The 22973-nt window shown below is 33.2% G+C and overlaps 1 protein-coding gene and 1 long non-coding RNA gene across 4 annotated transcripts in view; both read right to left on the reverse strand.

Moving 5' to 3' along the window:
* Positions 1-259: 259 nt before the first annotated feature.
* Positions 260-22973, reverse strand: part of LOC143071109 (uncharacterized) — a 30193-nt gene continuing 7479 nt past the window's right edge. For 2 of the 3 annotated variants that reach the window (XM_076245204.1, XM_076245206.1), the window contains exons 2-13: positions 20778-20913; positions 16741-19709; positions 16020-16184; positions 14485-14652; positions 12603-12692; positions 11007-11088; positions 10404-10480; positions 8061-8198; positions 5258-5395; positions 4236-4381; positions 3337-3496; positions 260-1602 (exon numbers count right to left, since the gene is read on the reverse strand). In XM_076245204.1, coding sequence (XP_076101319.1) covers positions 1516-1602; positions 3337-3496; positions 4236-4381; positions 5258-5395; positions 8061-8198; positions 10404-10480; positions 11007-11088; positions 12603-12692; positions 14485-14652; positions 16020-16184; positions 16741-19709; positions 20778-20811 — 4254 coding nt within the window. In that variant the 5' untranslated portion in view covers positions 20812-20913 and the 3' untranslated portion in view covers positions 260-1515. The other variant, XM_076245207.1, reaches the window with a different exon arrangement.
* On the reverse strand, positions 5662-8054 carry LOC143071110 (uncharacterized). Its single transcript, XR_012976794.1, has 2 exons — positions 7961-8054; positions 5662-5739 (listed from the first exon to the last, which is right to left on the reverse strand). It is a non-coding gene; the product is annotated as an uncharacterized LOC143071110 (long non-coding RNA).

Genomic DNA, 22973 nt, shown 5'->3' on the forward strand with positions numbered 1-22973 from the left:
TGAAGCATATCCAATAACATCTTCCAAAACTAACCACCAAGTGGCCCCTGTAAAAACCTTCAATTAGAAAATTTCAAAAACATACAGCGAAACCAAGACCAATGCAAATAAAATAAAACCAAACAAAAACCTACTTTACACTGAATCATAAGAATACCACTCTATAACAAACTATACATCGTTAGTATCAATAAAACAAATATATGAGAAGAAAAACGAACTAATTGACAACATTGTCATACAACAACAAGAATAAATATCAGGAATTGGAAACATTTTATTTACAAACTATTTGGCACTGTTGGATTTATCACTATCCAATATAATTATCTGGATATAAATGAAGTACAATTATTTGTAAGAGTATCAATAAAACATAAATATTTAATGACAAAATAGGATTTAATTACATCTTAATGTTGATTCCAGGTGTAATTACAATATGTTTGATATATTTTCAATCTTTCTTAATTTATTTTGTCTACTATTTTACTCCTTAGGTTTCACTGTATAACCATCAATATCAAGGTTTAACGAAAGATTAAAAAGGTTTCAACAGGGATGTTACAGACAATAGAAATCATTATAAGTTTTATGGACAAGGAAGCTTCTCATTAAAAAGTAAAATCACAAAAATACTGAACTCCAAGGAAAATTTGAAACAGAAAGTCACTTATCAAATGGCAAAATCAAATGATAAAATTAATTTAACTGGCCTTTAGGAATAGTTTGAGATATCATTCAACTAAAAGTATGGATCTACTTACGGATAAATTATGGACAAATTTAATCAGAAAGCCATTTTGTTAAAATTTATATGTCATAAAAGGACTCACCTCAAGCAAATACATACTAGTCCATACAGAATGATTTAGTGACATTACTATCAATGTGTTAAAGATATATTGCATTTGCTTTTTACAGCTTAATAACTTTATTTGAAGCAAGGACTGAAATCTTATTAATTTATCTTACATTTTCAGGTTTTTACAACATTGACAATACTGCATGTGGTTCATAGCATAATATAAGAACAATTTGACAATTACTCTGGAATAGAATATTCTTACTGTGTTTATTCAGCATTTAGCTGCATATAATACATTATAATTAGAATAACATGATATCACAGAAGAGTATTGGAATGTAATATTAAATGATCAATTACACAAAACAATGGTAAAAAAATGGCAGAAAATATTACAATTTAATAATTTCAACAAACTTTTAATCATATTATCAGCCCTGCACAAGGTGCCACATTTCAGAACAAATTTATTTATGTCACATGAATGATATAATGGTAATATGAGTACCTAGCAGTGACAAACAAGTAAGAAGCTATCTGTCCCCATTAACAGTTTGTTATTTATTGATGGTAGACAACCTGAACTTTGACATTTGTTCATATATGTTAAACTTTGAAAAAAAAAACATGTTTTTGAATGAAACAACCACATTTTGAATGCACAAAAACTCTGATCACAATTTTGACAACAAGCTTCTCCTCCCACTTCACAGCATATTCTGAAGAGTAGCCACAGATGATGATGTTGATATTGATGTTGGAGTATTCATCACTATGGCATACTCACCCACAGCCTGAAAATACAAATACAAGTACAATTGTGGTTGCATAGTTAAGGACATAATGCTTCAACAAAATCTGTTTATCAATTTCATACTTGTTAAATCCATTAAAGTTTTATAAGGAACTTCTGCCATCTTGGATCATAAAATAACAGAAAACAATAAATCAAAGTGCTTGTAAGCACTAAGGGTAAGGATTGCTTCAATTTATCAGTGGGGAGTAAAATTAAATATTGCATTGGTTGCAGTTGATTTAACAGCCATTCTAGACAAAGAAAGATAACCCCAATTCTAAAGATGACTTTAACAATGACATTATTTATATTTTTAGAACAGATATTTTCAAAAGTTATGTAATTTCCTTGACAAGTGTAACATCATTTTGTGCCTTGAATATCTAAGCATATATTACATTGATAAATTCTAGAAATGTACATGCATAGGATTTATAGGATGTTATGATCAATGCACTATATTTTGTGTATCAAAAAGGTAGTGATAAGCCTTGGAAGATTTATCAAGTCAACCCATAAGGTTTTGATTGCATTTTATGCAATCTTTACCTAAAAATTGCAAATTTTCAGGAAATTTTTCAGAAGACTTTCTTACTTATAAAGTGTGGAAAATAATGTCAGCTTTCAAAATAAAGATCTTTAATTGATTCAAAATTTTTAACTTATCGTTTTATTAAAGGGGCACTAGCTACGATATATATAAAAAAATAAAGTATGATTTTTTTTATATCAATCATTAATCAAATTGGAACAATGAAATAATAATTTGCTGTTAGCAATAATTTCCTTTAATTTTGTTGAAATAAGCGATTAAACATAATTTTTGACTGATTCACTTGCAAGTGAAAACGTCATCATCATTCTAACCGGTATTCATGTGAACTTCAAGTTAACCCCTAGCTAGAGATTGACAACGCATGCATTGTACGTGTACTGGTTATTTAAAGAAAAAGAATGTCAACAATGAAAGTGAAACTACGGTAAATCATTTGATTACTAATTCGATGCACATAAAATCATTCGTTTATGGTTAAAAACAATGAGAAACATCTATTTTTAATCTATAAAATAAAATCAAACAGACCTATAAAAATCCAATTGCACGTGTTGGTTTAATCTATTCGTATCTTTATTTTTGTTTACATCGCTTATATGGTCATCTGAGGTCAAATCGATAGTTAATTAGATGGCGTCTGGACTAAAATACACACGAAACGAACCTATATATTATCTACCCCATGCTCTGTAAACTGTTTATTTTAGACTTCTGATAGTTTGGATAAATGTTTTACCTTGTTATAAACCAAATATGAGAATTTGAGTTAAATCGGTTACAATGAATTTGACAGCTAGTGCCCCTTTAAGGCAAGATAACTCAAGATATTTTGATTTTATAGTTTTCTATCTATTCACATAATAAAAAGTAAAATAACAAAACTACTGTCCTCTAAGTGAAATTCAAAACACAAAGCTTCTCATCAAATTGCAAAATAAAAAGCTCAAGCACATAAAATAAATTGAAACAGCTGTCCTATTTAGAAATGTGCTAATTTTCACAACCTGTAGTTTAATAATAAGCTCAAAGACATATGTTTTTTTAAATTTTTTTTTGGAAAAAGCATAATATAAACTATATGTTGACCAGAAGGAATATATTTGGTAATGTTTTGTTTTTACCACATTACGACTTTTAGAAATAAGCGTGATAATATATTAAATAAGTTGTAAATACCTTATAAATGAGGTTGTACTCGTTTTTAGTGTGCACAACACCAGCTCTCTCCTTCCTCATTTTATAAACAGTGTTGAGGACGTTGACTGATCTCTTGTCCTCGTAAGATCTCATACATATGTCTATAGTTATCAGAGTACCTGTTCTCCCTGTTCCGGGGCTACAAATGTTAAACAAAGGTTAGGATTCAGATGAAAAAAAATAACATATACCTAAATTAGGCCATTAGTTTTCTCGTTTGAATTGTTTTACATTGTTCATTTCAGAGACTTTTACAGCTGTTTATGCTGTATGGACTCTTCTCATTGTTGAAGGCCATACAGTGATATATAGTTGTTAATTTGTGTGTCATTTAGGTCTCTAGTGTAGAGTTGTCTCATTGGCAATCATACCCCATCTTCTTTTTTATATCAAAAATACCAGAGAAGCAAAATATGGTAAAATTACACAATTTTTTTTTTTTTATGAGAATGGCATGTGCTAAATCAAAGTGCTTGTAAGCACTGAAGAGAAAAGATTGATTTAATTCATCAGAAATTGTGATAACCCTTGGAAGATTTAGATATGAAGTCATCAGTTCCACAGGGTTTTATTTTGCATTTCATGCAAAGTATATATTATGGTAGACAATAAATGAGCAACTGATAACACTATGATGATGCTTTAGGTTTGTTTGGCTTCTTCAATTTGAGGTTAAATGATCAATACTTTATTATTTTTTTTATATATTTAGAACAAAGGTGTAACAATGTAATAAAGTAAGAAACATTGATTGATTTTTGTTTGCTTTATATCCAGTGGCAATTATTCAATCATTATCAGGACAAAACATATTCAGCTTGTGTGTAAATCTTGCAAGACCAAACTCTAAAGTCACATTTTACACAATATTACTATACCTGCAGTGTACAACAACAGGTGCCCCACTGTCTTCATAATAAGGTCTGGTATCTAATACAAACTTTACTAAGGAGATAGGTTCTGGTGTACTGTCTGATGGCCAACATGTGTACCAGAAGTGACGAACTTCCCTCACTAAATTCTTCTACAAAAAGAAAGTATTACAGTTAAATAAATGAAAAGAAACCTCTAAATGTAACTATTGTTTTATATTATTCATCAAAGGAATGTGTAATTTTTATAATCTAATCATTCAATTCTTTGGTGTGTTTTTTTGTACCATTAAATATTATGGGGTTCTTCCCCATTAGGTCTTGTTTAAGAATTGAATCAGTTCACTGATACGACTGATACGACAGCAGAGGTTGAACCGTGAACAGTTAGGACAAATTTGGACACTATATTCAAGCTTGATGCTGTCTGAATTTGGATTTTGATCAAATTTTTTACCAAGTATAGGTTTCCGACACAAAATAAATGTCTCTATTGCACAAAACAGTGCAATTAAAGATTTCTTCTTGAAACTTAATCCCAGACTTTTCTTTGTAGTATGGATCAATTTTAGAGAGATCAATACACTTAAACACATAGTCTGGTCTGGAAACTAGAAAAATTCTTTTTTTGGCCCCTTAATTATTCCTGCATTAATTGGGCAATTAACCACAAACTCAATCCCAGCCATCCTTTTGTGATATGTAACCTTTGGTACCTTTTGGGCCCCTAATTCCAAATGTTTGGGAACATTAATCAAAAATCAATCCCAACCTTCCTTTTGTGGTTTCTTATTAAATTTCATAAAAATCCATTCACTTTAACTAAAGGTATTGTCAGGATATCAAACTTGTCTTCGGACTAAGATGCAGACGACAACAACGACATCATACCATTATTCGATCCCAAAAAATATTTTGCAGTCATACAAAAAACCACGACCTACATTCAATAATTAACCTTCACTTCCAGCCCTGTCAGATGCATTTTAATTGAATAGCCCTTAATAATACAATTACAATATACCTACTTCTATATCTTTGATTTCTAATACTGACACAATGTATTCCTGGTGAATTTCTTTCTTCTTCAGAGTGATAATAAAATCTCCATAGGTCAGTCTGTTCTCCATCCCTGTCTTCTCTGGCCAGTATGGTATACATCTGGGCTAAAAAACAAAGTGACTATAAAATCTCCATAGGTCAATCTGTTCTCCATCCCTGTCTTCTCTGGCCAGTAGGGTATACATCTGGGCTAAAAAACAATGTGATAATAAAATCGCCATAGGTCAGTCTGTTCTCCATCCCTGTTTTCTCTGGCCAGTATGGTATACATCTGGGCTAAAAAACAAAGTGATTATAAAATCCCCATAGGTCAATCTGTTCTCCATCCCTGTCTTCTCTGGCCAGTAGGGTATACATCTGGGCTAAAAAACAATGTGATAATAAAATCGCCATAGGTCAGTCTGTTCTCCATCCCTGTTTTCTCTGGCCAGTATGGTATACATCTAGGCTAAAAAACAATGGGCAATTTAGTATTAGGAATATAACCAGATGCTCCATGGAGCACAGCTTTATATGACCGCAGAGGTTGAACCCTGAACAGTTGGGGCAAGTATGGACACAACATTCAAGCTGGATTCAGCTCTAAATTTGGATTGTGATTAAATAGTTGACACAGCATAAGTTTTTGACACAGAATAAATGTGGTCTTATAAACTTAAATTTTTTTTTTGCCTTTGAGCAATTCACTCACTATGCTGTTGAATATTAATGTTTGAAGAAATTTTTTTTTTATTTCTGAAATCTGAAATGAGAAAAATTGACCCCCCCCCCCACCCCCCTCCAATTATTTTTTTCACATCCCCTTTTCCCTTATTCCAAAACGAATCTCAATTCAAATTTCTAATGGACTTTGCAACAATAATTACACATTTAAATACATCATAAAACATTAAAATGTAAAAAAAGTGCTTGTAATCACTGAATGGTAAAGATTGTTTTAATTTATTAGTTGGTAGTAAAAGTGAATATACATTGTATGTTGTATAAAGCAATGAGTTAAGTTGATTCAACTACTATTCTGGACAAAGAAAGATAACTCCAATTTTCAAAGAATATTTCATAAAGCATTGGTTTAAGGTGATTCAACAACCATGCTGGACAAAGAAAGATAACTCCAATTTATTGTCTGGAAACTACAATAATCATGGCTAAAAATAAACAAAAAAGCTTCATCAGCAATATTCTATATTAACAAATTTCCAATGAAGTTTATTAAACTAAAGTCATTACACTGCTTTTTAATTATGTTATGTACTTAAGTAATTGTCCATTAACCTGGAAACCCTTTTCCCCCCTTTTTTGCACATTATTCCTTAAGGGTTTGAGCCATAACTCCCAAAGACACTTCTTACCATGCCTTTGTGGTATTCCAGTATCCAAAATCTAAATACATGGTTAGATTTAGCATATCAAAGAACCCCAAGAATTCAATTTTTGATGAAATCAAATAAAGTTCAATTTTGGACCCTTTAGAGCTCCCTGTGAACCAATTTTATAACCGGGCCCAAATATCATGAATCTAAATACATTGTTAGATTCAGCATATCAAAGAACCCCATATATTCAATTTTTGTTGAAATCAAACAAAGTTTAATTTTGGACCCCGATTTGGACCAACTTGAAAACTCGGCCTATAATAAAAAAAAATAAGTACATGTTTAGAATCAGCATATCAAAGAACCCCAAGAATTCAATTTTTGTTAAAATCAAACTAAGCTTAATTTTGGACCCTTTGGACCTTAATGTAGACCAATTTGAAAACGGGACCAAAAATTTAGGATCTAAATACACGGTTAGATTCGGCATATCAAAGAACCCCAATAGTTCAATTTTCTATGAAATCAAACAAAGTTTAATTATTGACCCTTTTGGCCCCTAATTCCTAAACTGTTGGGACCAACCTTCCTTTTGTGGTCATAAACCTTGTGTTAAAATTTCATAGATTTCTATTTACTTATACTAAAGTTATTGTGCAAAAACCAAGAAAAATACTTATTTGGGACCTTTTTTTTGGCCCCTAATTCCTAAACTGTTTGGGCCCAAAACTCCCAAAATCAATCCCAAACTTCCTTTTATGGTCATAAACCTTGTGCTTAAATTTCATAGATTTCTATTTACTTATACTTAAGTAAAGTGTGAAAACCTAATGTCTTCATACGACGCCGATGCCAACGTCATACTAATATTTGACCAAAAAATTTTCTAATTTTGTGGTCGTATAAAAACAACCTGAGATACAATAAAATAATAAAAATTAAAATTAAAATTGAGAATTAGATATTATTTCAGTACTTTACAATGTGTACAGATCATCACAGTCACTAAACAAAAATGTACTATGAGCCATTATACACCCAATCAATGTTGCTGACGCTTCATTTCAGTAGGCAAAATGTGACAAAAAGATCATATATATGTGCCTTACAATTTAGTTTGTGCAAACAGTAAGAAGACATCTAACAATTGATAAATCTAATGTGTTACAGATTTCTTTGGCTCACTCTTTAGACAAAGCTATATTGCATTAAGGCATGAAGGTATCAGTCTTTAAAATATATTTTTCTATTGTAGCTAAATGATTTTACAATTCGTCAATTGACTAAAACCTCATAGAGTGAGGCCTTCAAAGATGATGGTGCTCATAATCCATACCGGGTACTTTGTGATACCTGTCCTCTCTCGTCCATATCAGTTAACATCAGAATGACCAGCAGTACTAGACAATGGTGTCTGTGTGGCTACCCCTATATAATACATAGTTTATAATACCTGTCCTCTCTCGTCCATATCAGTTAACATTAGAATGACCCTGGACTGTTGTTCCCACACCATTCTCCAGAAATCACCACCAGTACTAGACAATGGAGCCTGTGTGGCTATGTAAGCTCTTAAATCTTCTTTATATCCCTATATAATATTAATAAATTTCAACCAGTTGTTATTATTATTTTGATCTTATTTGCTTGGATTCAGCAGTGCTATGAATTCATAAAACTTATTTCACAATTTTCAGCTACAGGAAGTTAAGTTTTTATGTATGCCCATTGGTCCAATATTAGGTCAGGTTGTAGACCTGTGACTAGCATTAACAATTTTTCAAGTACATTGACAGACAACAGTAAATAAATTCATCATCTGTTCAGCCTTATATATTGTTTATATAGTTGGTTGACATCATCTGTTCAGCCTTATATATTGTTTATATAGTTGGTTGACATCATCTGTTCAGCCTTATATATTGCTTATATAGTTGGTTGACACAAAAACTATTATAACAAAGGATGAAAAAGGATAATATGTCTGTAATATTAAAATGCTTTAAAAATTTATAGATAATATAGTAATTTGAAGAAATTTGTAGATCAAAATTGAACATTTTATTCAGATCTTATAAAGGAAAATATTTTTGACAAACAAAACAAATTTATAGGTAGACATTTATATTTTTCATGGGAATATTTTCATTAAGATTCACTGTTCATAGGAAAGAAACATAAAAATAAGGATTTTTCTATTTCTTGCTATTTCACAAAAATAATAATGCAAATGTAAATTGATCTATAGTTATAAACATTGCCTTTACTTAAGTTGTTTAGATTTTTAAGGTGTATGCATTTTGTCTCTCGACATTCTGATATTGAAATTTATCGTCCTTCCCTACGCCTATATCACCCTGCTCTGTCTCTCTGTAATTCTCATATCAAGGCTTTAAAATGAAACCTGGCATAATAATCAGCGATGTCACAATGTGAGAGGAGAAGTTATCAGCGATGTCAGAGGAGACATTATCGTCCTTCCCTCCGCCTATACCACCCTGCTCTGTCTCTCCGTAATTCTCATATCAAGGCTTTAAAACAAAACCTGGCATAATAATCAGCAACGTCACAATGTGAGAGGAGAAGTTATCAGCGACGTAACAATGTGAGAGGAGAAGTTATCAGCGACGTCACAATGTGAGAGGAGAAGTTATCAGCATTGTCACAATGTGAGAGGAGAAGTTATCAGCGACGTCACAATGTGAGAGGAGAAGTTATCAGCGACGTCACAATGTGAGAGGAGAAGTTATCAGCGACGTCACAATGCGAGAGGAGAAGTTATCAGCATTGTCACAATGCGAGAGGAGAAGTTATCAGCGATGTCACAATGTGAGAGAAGTTATCAGCGACGTCACAATGTGAGAGGAGAAGTTATCAGCGACGTCACAATGTGAGAGGAGAAGTTATCAGCGACGTCACAATGCGAGAGGAGAAGTTATCAGCATTGTCACAATGTGAGAGGAGAAGTTATCAGCGATGTCACAATGTGAGAGAAGTTATCAGCGACGTCACAATGTGAGAGGAGAAGTTATCAGCATTGTCACAATGTGAGAGGAGAAGTTATCAGCGACGTCACAATGTGAGAGGAGAAGTTATCAGCGACGTCACAATGCGAGAGGAGAAGTTATCAGCATTGTCACAATGCGAGAGGAGAAGTTATCAGCGATGTCACAATGTGAGAGAAGTTATCAGCGACGTCACAATGTGAGAGGAGAAGTTATCAGCGACGTCACAATGCGAGAGGAGAAGTTATCAGCAACGTCACAATGTGGGAGAAGTTATCAGCGACGTCACAATGTGAGAGGAGACATTATCAAGCTTGCTTTTAGTCAAACATAAAACTGTCTTAGAAAGAGGGAAAAGACCAGTAACAAACAGATTATCAGGGTTTCTATATATAGATATCATTAAATATCAGTCGCACGACACAATGTAAAACTTTTTAGCTCGTTTGCTGTGCTCACTCGCCAAAAAGGTCCACATTGTTGCTTGCGTCTGATATTTTACGATATCAATGTGTAGAAAACCCGATAATCTATTCTTACATTTTTTCTTTTCTGTCTTACAAACACATAAGTTTTTTTAATATCTATATATTGTAACTGCAAATTCATGTATTCTGATTTAAGCTATTAAAAATAATTCCATTTTTTCTATCTTAGTGACTTTCCAACTAAGACTTTTCACCATTAGAATCATCAAATAAAACTCTCAACACTATTGAAAATGTAGTTTGGGTTAAGAAGATTCCAGGACTGAATAGAGATAGATCATCAACTTCACATTAAATTCCTACCGTTATAAAGTTGGCATTGATATAATCAGAGAAGTCTTCCCCAGGAATCTTTTGTAACTTCACTCTGGAATGTGGAACTGTATAAAAAGAAAATATAAAACATAATGTGGATTAGGCTGATTAATGATATAATGTATATCTGGTAAAATAAAGCACATTTATTTTACATTAGATGAAAAAAATCACACATATACTGTAGCTAGTGTGATCACTGATTAAACAATGTGCTGCATCAGATAGAAATTATCCTTACGCACACATACCTGTACACGTAGAAGAATTTGATTGATTTTGGAAAATTCAAGTATGAATTCAAAGAGAAGTATCTTATATCAACTAAATTTTCAAAAGGTTACAGTCTTTGCATAAAGGAATGTTCAAACCTAAATAGGATAACAGATGTATTGATATTTATTAGCATATGGTAGATTCCTATCGAAGAAGCTTAAATATTGACTTGGTAGTGCAGATCTCAAGAGTTAATTATTTGGTATTTACTCCATTCCTTTTTATCTTTAACACAGTACTCAACCAAGAAGTCTTTATGTAAAATAAAAAGAAGCAACATCAGTGAATGACCATTAAGATACTAAAACAACTTACAAGGCAGTACATTAGCAAATCTGTTTTTATCCTCGGCTCCAACTGGCACACATGAAAGTCTGGGTGTTTCATTTGGAATCAGCTGTAAACAAACCAAAAAGAAAAGAAGATGAAGAAAAACATTTCAATATTGTCATTTAATTTCAACTGTTTAATAATATTTAAAGAAAAGTTAAATGTATAAGCAATAAGGGGAGATAATCTGACATAAAATACAAGTATAAAACTCTCTATAGATGAACACAACATGTATAAACTCAATATTTATCAAAAATTACTAAACTAATTAAGGAAAATTTTATTATAAGTTTTTTTTAAAAGAATGCAATAATTCACAAGTTTCAGTAATCAGTTGTTTACTTTTGAAATTCAAATTTCTGTAAATGGTAATTTTTAAAAATACTTAATTCCATCTCAGAAACTTTCAACATTACTTGTTACCTTTCGACATTACTTGTTACCTGTTTGTACAAAATTTATCGTTCGTAATTTAATCGCATTCGATTCGTTAATAGAAATACCTGTTCACTTCAGGTAAATTTTATATTCCCTGGTCATTTCGAATAGTTTACTGGTCAATTCATGACACGTTAAATTAACCCACCCTCCCGCCCATTTTATTTTTGTATTATTTGAATATTTTTGTACATGTGTTATACCTTATTATATCGAAGAAGTTGATGAATTTGATATTTGTTTGGGAAGTGACTAGTGCATTTATTATTTATTATTATATTTATCAATAATATATAGACTTTAAATGAGAAATTATTTATGAGATATGTATGATTGTAAATGTTTATTTATGGCAAAATATGATTATCATTACTTATATGTGTTGAGTTTTGTTTTATTACATCGAAAAAAAAGAGGGACGAAAGATACCAAAGGGACAGTCAAACTCATAAATCTAAAACAAACTGACAACGCCATGGCTAAAAATAAAAAAGACAAACAGAAAAACAATAGTACACACGACACAACATAGAAAACTAAAGAATAAACAACACGAACCCCACCAAAAACTAGGGGTGATCTCAGGTGCTCCGGAAGGGTAAGCAGATCCTGCTCCACATGTGGCACCCGTCGTGTTGCTTAAGTGATTACAAATCCGGTAAATAGTCTAATTCGGTAGGTCATATTCATGAAAGGGAAGGGGATTGTAGTTACGACGTAAGGAACATATCCGATATCATTTGTGAAACGGTTATTCCATAACGGTCAACCAACTCGTGATGGCGTCCGTAAAATTTACGAAGGGATGATTTCAACTTCACCATTTGGAACTCTTGGTTTAATAGCTTCCTTGTGAGCAGCAAACCTCTATCAAGAAAATCATGATAGGAAATGCAAGCACGGGAATATCGTATCAATTGGGAGATATATACCCCGTATGCAGGTGCTGCTGGAATGTTGCTACTTACGAAAAGGGAGTGGAGGGAATTGGATTACAAATAGTATGAAATAATATCATTTTCATGAATTAATGTGTTATTCAGTAACTAAGTGAATAATGTTCTCAATTTGATATCCTGGATTAGATATTCTATAATTTATGCCACAAGAATAATATATTTTTTTAAATAAGTTTATTACCTGAAATTCTTGATGGATAGCATCAGTTTCCAATGAGAAATCTGTCAATGCTGAATACACCAGTGGATGAGAGGGATAATTACAGTTCTCCTGGAAAGTATACTTTAGAGTGAGTTCATAGTTACAATATTTAATCCATTTAGATAATATTTTTAAAGCTTACACCAGAAGGTTTTGATTGGTTAACAACTTCCTAAGCAATGGATAAACAACAAAATCAATGGTGTATTATATTTGTCATTTTACTAGCTGAATCAAGTCAATTATTTTCAACATGTTATAATCATTATTATTGGCTTGTTACATTGTATAACAAAACGGCAAGCAATCCATCTCATAAAAAGACAATTGGAAAACATGGTCTCAGTTTCTTGTATAATAAGCATTTTTTAAAATGGAATCCTTGATTTTTTTTTATGAAATAGGTAGTTTTTCATGTTTGACATCAATTCAAATAAATTGAGAATGTGTCCATGTTGCATTTAGTACTATTAAGGGATAACATAACAGTAAAAGTGACACAACCCAAATTCTAACCTGATCTGTGTTTTGTGGTTCTGACCATTTAGTAAAAGTTTCACAAACTGATGTTAGAGAATGGAATAAAATTGAGAATGGAAATGGGGAATGTGTCAAAGAGACAACAACCCGACCAAATAAAAAACAATCACAGAGGGTCACCAACAGGTCTTCAATGTAGCGAGAAATTCCCGCACCCGGAGGCATCCTTCAGCTGGCCCCTAAACAAATATATACTAGTCCAGTGATAATGAACGCCATACTAATTTCCAAATTGTACACAAGAAACTAAAATAAAAATAATACAAGACTAACAAAGGCCAGAGACTCCTGACTTGGGACAGGCGCAAAAATGCGGCGGGGTTAAACATGTTTGTGAGATCTCAACCCTCCCCCTATACCTCTAACCAATGTAGAAAAGTAAACGCATAACAATACACATTAAAATTCAGTTCAAGAGAAGTCCGAGTCTGATGTCAGAAGATGTAACCAAAGAAAATAAACAAAATGACAATAATACATAAATAACAACAGACTACTAGCAGTTAACTGACATGCCAGCTCCAGACTTCAATTAAACTGACTAAAAGATTATGATTTCATCATATGAACATCAGGCACAATCCTTCCCATTAGGGGTTTAGTATCATACCATCATAACATTTATGAGAAGAACATAACCCGTGTCATGCCAACAACTTTTTTTAGAATAAATGTGTTTAGTGACGATGCAAAGACCTTATCAGTGACTCAATATTAACGCCAAAATATGCAATCTTTAATGACTTGACAACAGTATCATAATTATATCCCTTCTTAATAAGTCTATTCAAAGGTTTTGTAAGTTTCTGAGGTGAATACTGACACCTTTGTGCTTTATAAAGAATATTTCCATAAAAAATTGGATGTGAAATACCTGAACGTATTAGAAGTCTGCATGTTGAGCTATATTTACGAATGATGTCTTTATACAGATGATAAAATTTAGTAAATTTTTTTACTAGTTTGTGATATCGAAAACCCTGGTGTAATAATTTTTCAGTAATACATAAATTTCTCTCGTTAAAATCTAAAACATTATTACATACACGAGCGAATCAAACTTATTTTGTGCTTACAGACAGACAGAGAAACAGACCTGCCTAGTGATGGACAAGGGTAACACTTTCTGTCCATCCTGCTGTGGCAGGGGCATAAAAATAAATCACCTGGAAAATATAAAATTTGGTTCTGCCAATTTTTTTCCTCTAACATCCATTGTTTGTTTAGATACTTTTAATCCTTTCTATAATTTTGTAATAATTGAATATTTAAGTACTGTGATCATCTTGTGTACTTATAATGATAACTACAATATATTTACATCACTGATATCTAAGCCTGGATTCCAGAGTCCACTGTTAGGTCTAGACTTGGATACCACCCCCAAAGCTATAGAGTTGGAACTCCTGGTAGATAGCCTACTGGAACAACTACCACTCCCAGGGAAGTACGGGTGCATCCTATGACCTGATCTCTTGTGAATTATCAACTGTAAAGCATGTAAACTCATATAAAATACATAATAGAAGTACTAATACAGAAATTTAAATGTGCAATCATATTCAGATAGTGACCTAACAACAAATTACAACACATGATAATCAGTGTGGATCATTTAGTAGTTCAATATTTTTAGATATTTGAATTCTTGATTTTTCTATGATTTTTATTACATTGAATAGATATAGGAAGATGTGGTATGAGTGCCAATAAGACATCTCTCCAACCAAGTCACAATTTATAAAAGTAAACTTTATTACATGTAAATAAATGAAAAATTCAAGGATTTCAAAGATTTCTCACTTCACTTTGTTGCCATTTTGTTTCTATAAGACTTCAGAGGATTATAAATTCAAGTTTTATTTCACATATGAAATATTAGTGTAACTTTGACTGATAAATCATGGTACCAATATTTAATTAAAACCAATGAAATATCTTTTTTATTTATTTATACTTATCTTTTTGTTGAATCCATGCTGGCCATACTAAAAACCATAAGAACTTTAACATGAGTGCACAAGCTGAAATGTCTGGCCTTTTTTTTTTTTACTAATCATTGATATTATGTTGATATTCCTAAACATGAAGCTTTACTACAGTTATCACATAAACTTAACATTATCCAAGAAAATAAGGTCAACCAAACAAGAAATACATGTACACCATACAACTATCCAATACACAAAATATAGTTGACCTATTGCTTATAGTTTCTAAGGAACAAACTAAACCAAGAAAACTAAACATTGACCAATAAACCATGAAAATGTCTCAGGTCAAGGTCAGATGAACCATGCCAGGCAGACATGTACAGCTTACAATTCTTCCATACTCAGATATAGTTGACCTATTGCTTATACATTAAGAGAAACAGACCAAAACACAAATACTTAACAATCAGCAATGAACCATGAAAATGAGGTCAAGGTCAAATAAAACCTGCAAGACTGACATGAAAATCATAAAATATTTCCACACACCAAATACAGTTGATCTATTGCTCAAAAATTATCTTTGACAACTGAACCATGAAAATGAGATGACACCTGCCATTTAGAAATTTACACCTTACAATCATTCCATATACCAAATGTAGTAGACCTATTACAGTACAAGAAAAACTGACCAAAACACAAAAAATTAACTATAACCACTGAACCATAAAATGAGGTCAAGGTCAGATGACGCCTGCAAGTTGGACATGTACGCATTACAGTCCTTCCATACACTGAACATACTAAACCTACTGCTTATGATAGTATCTGAGATATGATCTAGATTTTTGAAGCAAACCATCTTTGTTTTATGGTATACTTTTTAAAACATTCTATTTTTCTAGACCTGAAACCTTACCTGTAAAATCAACAAAGACACACAACAGAAGCCACCTATAGCTGCAATGGAGATAGCTATTGTTATACCAGTTTCTATTTCCTCGTCTAGCTTTGAAGCACTTGGTCCATTTGTAGGTAATGTTTCAACTATGTTTAGTTCATTCACAATCTTTACACTTTCAAGCTAAAAATTAACAACACAAAACTATATGCAAAATACTTTTCCTAAATCATTTACTTATTAATGACAGTATGAGCAAATTTCTACAAAAAATAGGTATCTCAAAAATACAAACAATTATCTCCTCCTGAATTGAAACATATAAGCAAAAGTTATCTCCCCTACCCATATATCTTCATTCTTTCATTTGAGTGTAGGTCTATCATTCTAACAAATTTTTCTAATAGAATATGTCAAGGATGTTATAAGCATCTTTAATATATTTAAAAATAAAAAAAATACAACATAAAAGATACCAATAAATAGAATATGCAACATATCCAAAATAGTGGCCAGTTTGTAGCAAGTTTATACCCTTTATACATTATTTTCATCAACCTGAAATATTAACTGTATTGATATGAAAAGATGTATTTCAGTTCAACTACTATTATAATCATAATAAAAACCTTATTCTTGAATATAACTATAAGTTGTACTATTCTATAATATCATTATCAACTTTGTCTTCCCAATAATTTAAATTTTTCTTAAATATATGAGTTATATATCTACTCACCTTTTTCCCATATAATTCTGACGACTTCAAGCCAGGTTTGATATTTTTGGCCATATCAATGGTGAGACTTCTATCTAGTTTTCCCGTAATATCTAATACATATATCTGTATCTCCACCTCCTCTTTAGGGTTATCCCAAGGCTGGTGATCACAATCATCAGCTATAGGGTACTGTAACTTTATTTGCTCATGACTTATCTTAGAATTCTGAGTATTGATCATTATATTTGTTAGTTGTGATACAAATTTATGCTGGTGCTGACAGAATTCACGCAGAGACATTTTCATGTCTATATTTATATACATTGATGATGTAGTTCTGTCTTTGTTTTTTGCTAGCTGTGTTGTTGATGGTGTAACAGAAGCAATAGGTTGGTAAGATGTCGTCGTTGGAGTAACAGACTCTGGTAAGTATACTCCTGTTGACTCAATAGATATTCCTACAGTACTGAGCTGAGACGTTTGAGGTCTGTACTGAGAACTAGTGAGTAAATGTGTTGACTCATTATCTATAGATTTTTTGTGGCTTGATACCAAGGTAGTTTCAAAGGCTCTAGTCATTGAGGTTGTGATCATGTTTGGTGCTGGAGTCTCAGATGAGATTGATGATACCATTTCTATACCATGGAAGGTATTTAAGTCAGACGAGTACAATTCACTATAGGAAGATGTTAAACCTGTTGAGATAGTGCCTGTACTTTCCTGTATGATATCCTTTGTTGTACTTAAAACAGGTAAAACATTCATTAATGAAACAAGAGATGGAGGAATGGAATTGCAATCATAACAGTCTATGCTTACAGACTGACTAGAGTATGACACAGTTTGTTCTTGATTTATTGAAGGTGTAGAAACAATAAAACTTGATTGTAGTTTTACTTCAGGCACTAATATCTCTGAAGATGATTTTTCTGTAGAACTTGGTGCTATTATGTATGAACTTTCAGAAGATATTCTCTGTGGTTGTTTGCTTACTCTAGTGGTTTCCGTAGGAGTTATGGCTGGTGATGTAGGTGTCTGATTAAAACTTGACTCTGTAGTACCCTGGGTAGGTATGTTGTCAGGTTTTGTTGGGCTTTGTGTAGTAACACCTGCTACGGTAAAGCTAGATGTAGTGAACTCATCAGGCAATAGAATCTTCTTTACTGTGACCTTTGGTGTCATTTTCTTATTTGTTTTGATAGTGATAGGTCCTTCCTGATTAGGTATGATTTTTGTACTTCCTGTTGACATTTTGACAGTTGTTCCATAGTTAACTGAAGGTGTACTGTAAGATAATGATGTGTGTATGGAACCCCTATGTTGTCCCTCAGTTATCTCAAGAATCTCTGTTGTAACCAATTCTTTTTCTGATACCTCTGTTGTAACCTCAGGTTCTGATGTTTGTGATGTTTTAAATATCTCGGATTCATTATGAGGAAATAAATGTTCTGTTTCAGTAATTTCATTTCTCCTTGTTGTGGTCACAGATATTACCTGTCTGTGTTGAGGTCCTTCCGTTAACTTAGATATGGGTTGTCTCGTGGTGGTATGGAACATCCCCTCCCCATCATGGGGCAGTAAATGTTCACCTTCAGTGATTTCAGGCTCTATCTTTCTTGTGGTAGTTTTAAACATACCCTCCCCATCGTGAGGTAATAAATGCTCTCCCTCTGTGATTTCTGGCTCTATCTTTCGTGTGGTAGTTCTGAACATCCCCTCCCCATCATGGGGCAAATAGTGCTTTCCTTCTGTGATTTCAGGCTCTATTTTTCTGGTGGTAGTTCTGAACATTCCTTCCCCATCATGAGGTAAATAATGTGGTCCTTCAGTTATCTCTGGTACTATTTTCCTAGTTGTTGTCTTGACCATATCAATGCCATGTTGATGAGGTAAGACCTCCTCCTCTGTGACTTGAGGTCTACTAGTTTCTGTTGTATGTTGTTTTTCCTCTTTATGTTCATCAGGTATAATCAGACCTCCTTCTTCAGTACTATCAGACTGTTTAGTAACAACCTCAACATGACCTTCAGGTCTACCAGTTTCAGTGGAGATCTCAAAATGAGGCTCTTCTTTTCTATCTGGTTTAAGGACTGGTTCTTTGTCATGACTTTCTGGTAACTGTCTAACAGATTCATGTTCTGTTGTAACAGGGAAATGAATTCCTTGGTGAATAATTCCAGACATTTTTTCTCTGTTGTTACCATTTTCTCCATTTTGCCCATTTTCGACACGATTACTGTTTTCTCCATGTTGTCCATTGTCTATACTATGATCATTTTCTTCTTGAGGATTGTTATCAGTACCATGACCATTCTGATCTCCATCTGAGAGCCAGTTTTCTTCCCCACCATTCATATCAGGCAGGTCTCGAACAGATTCAGTGTAATCCTGTACAAATGGATCATGTAACATATCTGTAATCTCTGAACCATGTCTAAATTGATGTTCATCCATCTCTGGTGCTATAAGTTCTGATTCATGCCCATGATCCCTACCCTCCTCTGTAACATTATCAGAACTATCATGATGGCCGTGTGAATCCCCTGTATGAGGTAAAATTTGACCATCTATTCCTGGTCCCATCTTTTGTCCATCTGGAGGTAGGTGATGACGGTCTAGTGATAATCTTTCATCTCTTTCATTAGATATATGAAACACTTGTTCATTCCCGTTCACGATTTGTTCACTGTTCCCATGCTGAGTTGATTTATCATTCAGGTGTATATCATGTGTTATATTCAGAATTTGTTCTTCAGTATTATTAGTTAGACTACCAGCATGGTTTTCATCAGCCTGATGTCCTACAAATTGATCATGGTCTGTGGCACTAACAGTAAGTAATCCATGAGCACTGTCTTCATGATGAACACCAGTAATGTTGGACTCCTTCCCTCCATGATCTAGTCCATTATGACCAGTGATGAGAGGTGAGTCCTTACTGTTTATAATAATTGGGACTCCTGTTACATACTGCAAACCTCCTAGACCTAAAATATCAACAAAAGTCTTAAAATTTTCTTACATTGAAAAAAATGTTAAGTAATTATTTAGTCTGTTGATCTTGATACAAAGGGAATAATAAATGTGATTATAATCTGTCTAAGTTGCTTAAGTTAATGGTAGTATAGATAATTGTGTGAAAGAACAGAGATGAATTTAGCTTCCAAATTGTGAACTTTCCATTCCTACATAGCAACATTCCAGCAGAGCCTGCATATGGAGTATGTATCTCCTAGTTGAAACTGAATTAAACCAGGAGTTTCAAGTTGTGAAGTTGAAATCATTCCAATCTTATATTAGGGATGGAATGACGAGTTGGTTGACTGTATTGGAATAAATCATTCCAATCTTATATTAGGGATGGAATGACAAGTTGGTTGACTGTATTGGAATATCTGTTTCACAGATAGCAAGGGGTATGTTTTAAGTGTTGTAACCCCAATCCTTTTCTTTTTTCCCAGTATGTAAATTATACCTTTTTACCAGATTTGTACTAACATTATAACATGGCAACAAACCGGATGCAGGATCTGCCTACCTGAGGGGGAGGACAGGGGGGTACCCTTCTCCCTTCTCCCACCCCTCTTCTCCTTTCTCCTACCCCCATTCTCCTTTCTCCCATTAGAATTAAACATCTCCTTTTGAGATATTTTTTCTTGAAATATTAGAAATTTTTTTAAAAGGAGAGATATTTTATTTTTTCTCCTTTCTCCAATTTTTTCTCCTTTCTCCCAGCCTTCCTCTCCTTTCTCCTTTCTCCCACCCCATTTCTCCTTTCTCCTACCCCCTTTCTCCCTTACCCCTGTCCTCCCCCTCCTACCTGTCCAGAGCACCTGAGATAACCTTTGGTTTTTGGTGGGGTTTGGTTAGATCAGTTTGGTTTAGTTTTCTTTATTGTGTTTTGTATATTATTGTTTGTCATTTGTTTTTTTTTACCATGGCATATTGTCAGTTTTAGTGATCGACACTAGGGGTATAATAGCAAACAAGAAGATTACGAAATTGATGAATGGATTTTCCAGATGACACCCTAGTTTCATCCCTTGAGTACTTACAAAGTACAACTAACAGGAAACTGATGGTTGACATCACTTATTCCTAATGATGTGGTTTGTGGGTAAATACTGCCATCCTCTGAGGTTAAACAACACAGATAGGAGTAGGTCCTTGGTATCTAGTTCATTCTCTTATCTAGAAAAATAAAGAAGTCTTTTAACAAAAATAGAATGGAACAGTGATCCAGATCTTTTCTCAATAATACACAGTCAGTGTAGAGTTTGGAGTAACAAGATACCATATCAATATTCTTTCCTTTCATCTGTATTTTTAGGAATCACATTTTTGAAAGGATATTATTAAGAAGTTGTCAAAATTTCTTGCATGTCTTTTTCTGCAATATGATGCAAATGTTTAATTGATGCCAAATGATAATATTGGTTGTCATTAGTTCAAGTTTGTTATGTTTGCTTTTTGTAAATTCTTTTGTTATGAACTAGGTCATAAGTTTTCTCAATTGAATTGTTTCACATTTTTCATGTTGGGGCCTTCTATAGCCACCTATACACTATGATTGTTTCTCATTGTTAAAGGGCCTTCTATAGCCACCTATACAGTATGATTGTTTCTCATTGTTAAAGGGCCTTCTATAGCCACCTATACAGTATGATTGTTTCTCATTGTTAAAGGGCCTTCTATAGCCACCTATACAGTATGATTGTTTCTCATTGTTAAAGGGCCTTCTGTAGCCACCTATACAGTATGATTGTTTCTCATTGTTAAAGGGCCTTCTATAGCCACCTATACAGTATGATTGTTTCTCATTGTTAAAGGGCCTTCTGTAGCCACCTATACAGTATGATTTTTTCTCATTGTTAAAGGGCCTTCTGTAGCCACCTATACAGTATGATTGTTTCTCATTGTTAAAGGGCCTTCTATAGCCACCTATACAGTATGATTGTTTCTCATTGTTAAAGGGCCTTCTGTAGCCACCTATACAGTATGATTGTTTCTCATTGTTAAAGGGCCTTCTGTAGCCACCTATACAGTATGATTGTTTCTCATTGTTAAAGGGCCTTCTATAGCCACCTATACAGTATGATTGTTTCTCATTGTTAAAGGGCCTTCTGTAGCCACCTATACAGTATGATTGTTTCTCATTGTTAAAGGGCCTTCTATAGCCACCTATACAGTATGATTGTTTCTCATTGTTAAAGGGCCTTCTGTAGCCACCTATACAGTATGATTGTTTCTCATTGTTAAAGGGCCTTCTGTAGCCACCTATACAGTATGATTGTTTCTCATTGTTAAAGGGCCTTCTGTAGCCACCTATACAGTATGATTGTTTCTCATTGTTAAAGGCCCTTCTATAGCCACCTATACAGTATGATTGTTTCTCATTGTTAAAGGGCCTTCTATAGCCACCTATACAGTATGATTTTTTCTCATTGTTAAAGGGCCTTCTATAGCCACCTATACAGTATGATTGTTTCTCATTGTTAAAGGGCCTTCTATAGCCACCTATACAGTATGATTGTTTCTCATTGTTAAAGGGCCTTCTATAGCCACCTATACAGTATGATTGTTTCTCATTGTTAAAGGGCCTTCTATAGCCACCTATACAGTATGATTGTTTCTCATTGTTAAAGGGCTTTCTATAGCCACCTATACAGTATGATTTTTTCTCATTGTTAAAGGCCCTTCTATAGCCACCTATACATTAGGATTGTTTCTCATTGTTAAAGGGCCTTCTATAGCCACCTATACAGTATGATTTTTTCTCATTGTTAAAGGCCCTTCTATAGCCACCTATACATTAGGATTGTTTCTCATTGTTAAAGGGCCTTCTATAGCCACCTATACAGTATGATTGTTTCTCATTGTTAAAGGGCCTTCTGTAGCCACCTATACAGTATGATTGTTTCTCATTGTTAAAGGGCCTTCTATAGCCACCTATACAGTATGATTTTTTCTCATTGTTAAAGGCCCTTCTATAGCCACCTATACATTAGGATTGTTTCTCATTGTTAAAGGGCCTTCTGTAGCCTTTAATTGCTTACTTCCTTTGATCTTTGGTGGATAGTTGTTTCAATGTCTATCATATCACATCTCCTTATTTTTAAATTAGCTGTCAACAAAAGCTCAAAAGTAGTTTCAATAATTGTTTTCAAATTTTCACACAGACATAAATATGTTCAAAGTGATAAGTTTAATTATAATACAATGCAAATAATCAGCTACTTATAATGTGAGAA

This window comes from Mytilus galloprovincialis, chromosome 4 (genome assembly GCF_965363235.1).
Source record: "Mytilus galloprovincialis chromosome 4, xbMytGall1.hap1.1, whole genome shotgun sequence".
Taxonomy (NCBI): domain Eukaryota; kingdom Metazoa; phylum Mollusca; class Bivalvia; order Mytilida; family Mytilidae; genus Mytilus; species Mytilus galloprovincialis.